At 34.1% G+C, this 8,900-nt stretch overlaps 1 protein-coding gene across 1 annotated transcript; it reads left to right on the forward strand.

Annotated features, from left to right (window-relative positions):
- The first annotated feature begins 541 nt into the window (after window positions 1-541).
- On the forward strand, window positions 542-8,035 carry LOC111984981 (uncharacterized). The gene is made up of 5 exons (XM_024016602.2): window positions 542-952; window positions 1,091-1,162; window positions 1,266-1,354; window positions 1,527-1,729; window positions 7,803-8,035. Exons 1-5 carry the CDS (start codon window positions 762-764, stop codon window positions 7,875-7,877), a joined length of 630 nt encoding a protein of 209 aa, XP_023872370.1. The 5' UTR covers window positions 542-761; the 3' UTR covers window positions 7,878-8,035.
- The last annotated feature ends 865 nt before the right edge of the window (window positions 8,036-8,900 follow it).

An 8,900-nucleotide genomic window follows, 5' to 3' on the forward strand; every position in this document is an offset into this window, starting at 1 on the left:
ATTAGAGCTATACTTTTTTTTTTTTTACAAATTGCTGATGTGATGTGTGGTTATTAGTAAGTAAAAAAATTATGTAAGTAGTGGGTCTAAATACGAATCAATAAAAATTTACTACCTCAATAGTTTGTAAAAATATTGTAGAAAAATTTGTGATTATAACATTACTTTTAAAAGAATTAATGATATTGTTAAGGGGGGAAGTGTAATTTTATAGACCAAAATTACTAAAATTAGTAGCTATATATATACTAATATTTTTTATAAAAAAAATTAGGGGGCGCCATTGCCCCATAATGTCCAAATCTAACTCCGTCCATGTTGTGAACAAGCTCAAGCTTGCTTGACTAGAAAATGAGTCAGACTTAAACATAAAATCTTATTTAACAATAAACTCGAGCTCAACTCGTATTCAAAATAAAATTAAATGAACAAACTTGAATATTTAATACTCGGCTCGGATTGTTTTCTACCCGAGCCTCAATCATTCTTCCAAGTCACATTAATTAGCCTCAACCATCCCTCATCACATTAATTAGTCTCAACCATCCCTCCAAGTCACATTAATTAGTTTTTCCAATTCTTATTTTAACAGGCACGTTCTTGCCAATCTGTATTTCATAGTTCAAAGATCAAACCTCTTACCTCTTTCAAGTGTTCGTCTTGATTGAAAACCTGTCAGTTATTAACACAAACTTGTAAGATTAGATTGATTATCAAAGCAGCTAGCACTTGTTGTGAAGAGTTATACAAGCAGGTTCTTTATGTCTGCATCAAAGCAGCGAGCACTTATTGGTACCTCTCACAGGTTCCAATCTTTAATCCCAAATCCTTGTCGTCTTCTGCTTATCTCAAAACGCAACGAAAAAAGGTCTTTTCTTGGTACTGATCAGAGGTTACACTTTCTCAAAATTGGGCTGAGCCTGAGAGAGCTAGTTGTCAGCAAAAGAAAGATGTACTAGTTTTTACTTTTTATTCTTTGATTTTGCCTAACAATTTCTGGGTGATTTTTTTTTTTTTTTCTTGAGAAAATTTTCTGGGTGATTTTCATAAAAGTATTTTTCAGCTTAAGTAATTTTATTTGGATGTATAGGGATGTGGCTGTCCATAGCAGTGTCCCGTTAGTACCTCCAATTCCATCTAATCCAGCTTCTCCTGGTCCACAGTAAGAAAAATCATAGGTGTATAATCTTTTTGATTTGTAATATTCTTTCTTCTCTTTTTTTCCTCTATCTTGTGAGACAAATAAAAGTTTATGCCAATATCAGGAGCAGGAAAGTTTGGATTGTTGGACTGATAGCATCAGCAATTCTACCCTTCATTGGAATCAAATTTGGGCCATTACTCAAGCTAAAACGTAAGGAAACTTAACTTGTTCTCCTCCATTTTGTCAATTATAATGCATATCTGCATCACTTATGCATCTTATAGCAGTCTGTTCTAGCCGACCCCAAATTTTTTTGGAACCAGAGTTTACATCGTCATTGTTAACGGGGGTTTAATTTGGTGCTTGGATTTGACATATACAGAGGAAGTTGATACTGTGGTGGACACAGCAGAAGATGTGGCGGAGGTCGTAGAAAAGGTGGCGGAGGAAGTGGAAATAGTAGCTGAAGAAATTGCAGAGCACCTTCCAGCAGGAGGAAAACTTAAAGTTGTTGCAACATTTATTGAAAATGTAGCGGAAACAACAGCCAAGGATGCCCGGCTGGTAGAAGATGTCATTGACAAGGTCATACCTAATAAATACCCTTTTTTTTTTAAGCCTTTGTGCATAAGTCACCTCAAAAAAATCTCATTTCATCGTATTAAAAACTAATTTATTTATTATGCTATATCACATTACAATATACTTAATTTCTAAACTTTTATTTTACTCTCCAACATATTATAATAATATATTTACATAATAAAATAATAATATAACCTAAAACTAAATAAAACCCAAAAACATCATGAGAGAGAGAGAGCCTCCACCATGAGCCACATATTGTGGCAAGCCACTCATCGTTTTAGAATAGTCTCCACGTTTACCCAGCTTCCCACGCACAAGCGCATCAGAGAAAAGAAAGCCATAGACGAAGACCAAGAAACAGAGACTTAGCAGAGAGAGAGAGAGAGATCTTTGATTGAATTTACCCTTGAAAGAAACCATCTTTCCTTATCTGATATCTTTCTTCATCACCCAAATCCCATTCTCGCTAAATCAACAACCAACTAGACCCCAAATCTAATTTCTCTGTTCCATTTTTCCCTTCAATTTCATCAAGATCACGCTTCTTTCAGATCCAACTTTCCCATTTCACTTACAAACAAACAAAACTAAGGCTGCGTTTGGTTGAATGTAAAATATTTTCAGATGAAAATATTTTCAAGTGTTTGGCTGTATTATGCAAATAGTTTTAGAAAATGTTTTCATGTGTTTGATTGTATTCTGAAAATGCTATTTTTCTACTAGTTTCTTACATTTTCTCAACAATTTTCTCAGTTTCCAAACAAATTTTATAATAGAAAATTTCAATATAAAAACTTAAAAAAACAAAAATCAAAACAAAACCATTCGTCTAACTTAAACAATTCGGTCAAATTGAGAGGGGGAAGAGAGAGTGATCAAAAATTGAGGGAAAGGGACAGGTAGATCAAGAAAGAGAGAGATCGGTCATGGGTGGGTCATGGGAGACAATCTCGGCGGTGCGATCTTGGCGGCGTGATCTTGGACCAGCGTCTGCATGAGAGAAGAGAAGAAAAGGGAGATGTGTTTGAAGAGATGTGGATCGGGTATTGTAGAGGGTGGGTTTAAGAGAAATGTTTCGCCGGCGACGTGGAAGCAACGGATCGGAGATGTTGGAAGTGAGATAGGCTTCACCAACGTCATTGAGACAACGAGAGTCCGATTTAGAAGGCAACGGCAGCGGTGCAATCTTGGCGATGCGATCAGGGGTGCGATCTCGGCGGCGCGATCTCAGTAGTGCTGGGGTGTGACGAGACTGATGCAATCTGAGGTTGGGGCGGTGGCGCGATCTGGTACGAACTAGCTCACTCTTTCTACTCTCTCTTCTTGCTCTTTCTCTCTCTCTCTCTCTTTGGGTGTTTGAGTTCTGAAATCATTTGAAGGTAAAATACAAGTGTAAATGATTTTCCGGGTCAAATGGCTTATTTTACAGTCAAAGTTTAAGATTTTTCAGAAAACTTTATTTTACATGTACACCCAAACACGCTGTTGGGTGTAAAATATTTTCCGAAAATCATTTATACCCAAAACAAACGCAGCCTAAAAGACACCCATTTTCTATTTTTGTGAGACTTCACATTTATACACACATATAAACACTAGAACCACGCCGTCACCACCACCCCGATCTGCCATCAACCCAACCATTACCCACATGCCGGACCCATGACCCACACTAGAAAAATTCAGCCACCATTGCAATAAAGTCCCATCAATAAACTAAAGGAGAAGCTAGCTTTAGTCATGGAGTCTTGGTGAAAAAATACCAAAGGATTTGAAAGAGAAAGAGAGAAAGAGTGATGACATAGATGAGAGAAAAGAAAGAGAGAGTGTTGAGTCAGAGGAAAGAGAGAATAAAATAAGAATTTTTTAGGTTTACAATTGAGACAATAGTTTCTAAATTTAAGATGATTAGCAAAGTTGTAGAATTTTTTGAGTTTACAAATCATAAGAGCATTGGGCTGTTTGGATTGATAGTTTTCCACCATCCATAACTTTGTTTTCATCACCCATAACTCAAAATTGGTGGGTCCCACAGCTGAGTAGTTTGTTTGGATGTGTTTTCAGTTTTTGTTTCCATCACTCAATTTTCTGATTTTTGAGTGATGAGTTATGAAAATTGAAAACATATTTTAGATGTTTTCAAGTTATCAAAACTAAGTTTTCATGACATTTTGGTAAATAAACACACATACATGGGACTCACGGTCAGACCTTTTGCCTTTTCCAACACACGTTGTCTTCTTTTTTCTTTTCTTTTTTGTCTTTTACGCTGGGTCTAGGACGATCACCTTTCTCTATTCTCTTCTTCTTCTTCTTTTCTTTCCTTTTCACGTTGGCTTTTTGGGTTTGGTTGCATTTTTTTTTCCTTTTTCTTTTTTTTCCATTCCTTTTCACTAGGTTTCTAGGCTTGGGTTCTTTTTTTTTTTCTTTTTTCTTTTTTCTTTTTTTTTCCCTTTTAACATTGGGTTTTTGGGCTTAGGTTCTTTTTTCTTTTTTCTTTTTCCTTTTAACATTGGGTTTCTGGGTTTGGTTGCATTTTTTTTTTTTCCCATTCCTTTTCACTGGGTTTCTGGGCTTGGTTGCATTTTTTTTCTTTTTTTCTTTTTTTTTTCTTTTTTTTTCATATTGGGCTTCTAGGTTTGGTTGCATTTTTTTTTCTTTTTTTTTCCATTCCTTTTCACTGGATTTCTAGGCTTGGGTTTTCTTTTTTTTTTTTCTTTTTTTTTCTTTCTCTATTTTTCTTCTTCTTTTTCTTTCTCTATTTTTTTATGTTTTAGCCTCTATAATAATGCCAATCCGAAGAAGGAGAAAAGGAATCCGAAGAGGGAGAAAAGGAAGAAGAGAGTCTAAGTGAGGAAGAGAGAGAGAGAGAGAGAGAGAGAGAGATAATGCAGAGTCACTAAATGAAGAGAGAGAAGATCAGATTTTTTTTTTAATTAAAATAATATTATTTTATTTACATCCAAGTGAACAGTTGGTTCTATATATAAAAACCAACAGTTCACAAGTTCTTAAATTTTTTAAGAACCTAAACCTGAATTGAGCAACATTTTTGAAGATTTGATTGTAAAATAGCAACTGGAGGGTGTTTAAACCCCCTAATACTAGTGCTCTAATAATGCATTTTTTTAGTGGTTGAATGCTAAAATTTAGCATATCCGGAGTTTTACAACTCCGGATACAGATGCTCTAAGTTACCAATAGTATCAATTGCATAGTTAGGCTTTTATTATATCCTATTTCATTATCTCTAAGTTTCATTAATCACTTCTCCAAGGTTATGCAAAAAAGGGACCGCTAAAGTGTTTGAAATCGCTAAAGTGTTTGAAATAGATAAGGTTAGGTTCAACATTAACTAGGTCAAGATCCAATTTGCTTGCTTCTAATCTCATAGTATTCATTATTGCAATTTACAATCCTGTAATTTGACTAAGTCATGTAGTTAGGTTAAAGTTAGGGGTGTCAAATGGGTGGGTTTAGGTTGGGGTGGGCATAACTGGGTTGGGGACATAAAACTCATTTATCCATTATTACCCATTTAACCAATTACTTCTAACCCAAATCCAATTATTACGATTAAATCTCAACCCACCCAATTACCCAATAATCAAAATTACCAAAATGTCTCTAAAACTTGAAAATGACAAAAAAATAAATAAATAAATAAATCCTAAACCCCTCTTAAATTGCCGAATACTCTCAAACCTTAAAATGGCCAAAATACCCCCAAACCTAAGAAATGACAAAAAATACTCCTAAAACTTTATAATGAAAAAAAAAAAAAAAAAAAAAAAAAAAAAAAAAAAACAAACAAACAAAACAAAACAAAACAAAACTTGAAACCTAAAAAATGACCAAAAATAGTTAAATGTTAACTATTTTAAGAAACAAACACACACACTCACTCAAGGGAGAGAGAATGAAGTTCTAATATAAAGACACACCACAAACTCAACTCAAAAGTAGAGGTAGAAGCAAAGGACTTAATGATTGGGCTAAGTTCAATAATAGGTCACAATCAAGAGATAAATCTTAGTTTAAGGAAACTAGAGAATGCTTCTATTGTGTAAAAAAATGTCACATAAGAAAAAATTGTTGGCATTGGAATAAAGAACAGACTGAAAGCAAAGATGAAAAGAATGATAGTGAGAAAAATACTACAACTGCTATGATTGTTAAGGATGTTGTGGTGCTTTCTATTGAAGAGCAAAAGTGTGAGCATGTTGCTAATAGTGATATTGAATGTGTTGTTAATTTGATAGCCTCCCACCATGTTATTCCTAGGAAAGGGTTATTCACCACATACAAAGTAGGGACTTTGGTACTGTGCAGACGAGTAATTCCAATTACTCAAAAATTGTGGGAATTGGCAATGTGTGCATTGAAACCAATGTTGGTAGCACCGTGATGTCGAAGAATGTGCGACATGTTTCGGATTTAAGGATGAATGTGTTTTCTACATTAGCTATGGATCGAGCAAGTTATTGTAACTACCTTGGCAATGAAAGATTGAAACTTACTAAAAGATTGTTGGTTGTTGCAAGAGGACATGCATTTCGCAGTATGTACAGGACTCATGTGAAAACTCGCATAAGAAAGTGGGTGATAGCAGTAACAAGGTGTGCTGCAGAAGAGAAGAATGCAAAAAGGATAGTTGCATAGAGAGAAAGACAAGCGAGAGAGAGAGAGAGAGCTGTGCATGAAGAAAAAAATAAAGAAGAGAGTGCAAAGTGTTGCCGTTTTTGAGAAAAATAATTTGTGTGTGTGTGTGTGTGTGTGTGAGCAAAGAAAACAAGAAGTTTTTCTTTAGTCGTGAGACATATACTAGAAGATTTATTATTGTATTTGGTGAATCTCAAGTTAGGCATAAACTTGAGAATTATTGTAACAGATTTGATAATAGTAAATTGATTCAGAGTTTGTTTCGTGATTTTTCTCTTCAAAGAAAAAAGGTTTTTCACATAAATGTTTGTGTTCTTGTATGTAATTGTTATTTTGGATTTCTAATATTGGTGATAATATTATTTGGGACCCAGCAAGTGGTATCAGAGTCCATGGTAGTGTGGGGCAAAAGTGGTAAGGTTATTGAGGTTCCTTTTCCAGTTGGAGTGGGAACGAGGTGTGTATACTTTGAGTAATTTCGCAATGGAGCAATGATGGGTCCTCTTCACAGTTGGTGTGGGTATATTGCACCAAGCAAGCCTATAAAGCCCACACATATGATCTTGGAAAAGGACCAGCAAAGGAGTATTATTGCCAATGATGCTAGACAATGGTAAGGTGTGAGGTTCCTATGGAGGATAAAAGACATGCGGGGTTGACACATGAAAGCCCATGGATGATGCACTAGTGAAGGAAAAAACCCATAAGGCAAGGGAGAGAAAGTAGGAATTGTCAATGGCCCATAGAGAGGTCTTGAAACTTACAGAGAGGCAGAGACTCACACGTGAGGGGGAGATTGTTGGGTGTACACGTGTAAGTGAAGTCCCACATTAAATAATGATAAGAAAGAATGAGTGGTTAATATAATATAATTAAGCACACACCCATTAGGTTTAGGCCTTTTAGGTTAAAGTGTCTCTATATGTCATGTTAATCACTCAAGGAGTCTCTCTAAGATGTTTATCTCCCTAACATGATAAGTATGAAGAGATTATGTGATCTGAACAATAAAATTGACAAAGAAATAATTTAATACAAAGTTTTTTTTTTTTTAAATATAAGATAGAAATTCTACTCTAGCATAATCTAAGTGAATATGGTGTGAAGCTCCCTTTTGAAAACTTGAACCCTGACCGTTGCCTCGCCACTTCCAACACTCCACAAGTACTTATGCTTATAGAGTGACCATCGCGCTAAGGGTGTGCGGTGGTAATTTAATACATAGTTATTGAGTCTTGAATGGTCTAATTTGAACTCAAGCCCATATTCCCATTTTATGATTTGAATCTAAAAGTAACGGTGCCAATTCCTAAGAACTAAGTCCATATTTCCCCTTATCAGTAGAAGTAAAAGTTGTTTGTTTTACAATTTGTTTATGGAAAGTTAATTAATCAAATACAATTTGCAGGTTCGAGCAATGGAGAAGGATGCGGAATCATTCATTGCTGTCATTGATCAAGCCAAGAAGACATCTAAAGAATAAAATAACCTAAATTAGACTTGGTGAAATATGGTTCTAGGGCAGGCCATGTGAGCCTTGACTTGTACTTCCTCTGTCTTAGTTTGTTTGTCCTCTATTTTATTTTGGAATGTCTCAAAATATTATCATATTTCTAAAAGTAAAAGTTATTAATTTACTAATGTTTCTATTATACCCCTACTTTATTTTCAAAATTATTTGAAAATAAAACTAACAATTATTAAAAAAATCAATCTAATTGGGGCACCTTTTTAGTTGTCTCATTAAGAATAACTCTTCAAAAAAAAAAAGCTAATAAATTTATTTAAGGGTTGTTTTGTAAACTTATACATTTTTATAAGATATACAAGACAATAAATGATATTCTCTTAAAAAATTTGACTTTTCAAATAGGACAAACAAATTGGAACGAATGGAGTAATTTGTTGAAAAGAGACTAAAATTAAATGAGACAATATTATTAGTTCTTTTTTCTATTTGTAACTTCAATTCAATTTGAAAAACTAGGAATTAGAAAAAGCAAACTATTATGTGACCCTTGAAATTTGAGGCATCAAAATTGTGAATGATAAAGATATGAAAGATAAATAGGCATAAAATCTAAGGCATAATAAACACTTTCAAGTTTCAGCTACTTATAGAAAGCACATAAATGTGAACATTGATGGATTATCATATGTAACTTTTTTTTAATCTTTTTTTTTTTTTTGGGAGAGAGTTTCAACCTATGATGTCCGTTTCTGATGATAACTTTTTATAATAAAACTAAGACACCAATCAGTTTTTGGTGCAGATAGGGATTGAATCTCGGATCTCTTATTCAATCATCAGAGACTTTACCAGTTGAGCTAACTAGAACCCACTTTTTTTTTTTCTTAGTGCATGAAATGAAGTGTTTTTATTTAACTATAATATCTTTGGTCAAAAAAAGATATTTAATTAAAATATTTTTCAGCAAAAATTCTTGGAACTTAATTGGTTGACACCTCTTGGTATGTACATTATATCTAGAGTTCAAATCCTTTC

This window comes from Quercus suber, unplaced genomic scaffold (genome assembly GCF_002906115.3).
Source record: "Quercus suber isolate HL8 unplaced genomic scaffold, Cork oak 2.0 scaffold_73, whole genome shotgun sequence".
Taxonomy (NCBI): domain Eukaryota; kingdom Viridiplantae; phylum Streptophyta; class Magnoliopsida; order Fagales; family Fagaceae; genus Quercus; species Quercus suber.

Excerpts from the sequence above, each read along its gene's own strand:
- LOC111984981 (XM_024016602.2), top strand. The coding sequence starts at position 762 with ATGTCTGCATCAAAGCAGCGAGCACTTATTGGTACCTCTCACAGGTTC. Across the intron at positions 1,163-1,265 it reads CCAGCTTCTCCTGGTCCACA|GAGCAGGAAAGTTTGGATTG; the intron begins GTAAGAAAAATC and ends TGCCAATATCAG. Across the intron at positions 1,730-7,802 it reads TAGAAGATGTCATTGACAAG|GTTCGAGCAATGGAGAAGGA; the intron begins GTCATACCTAAT and ends TACAATTTGCAG.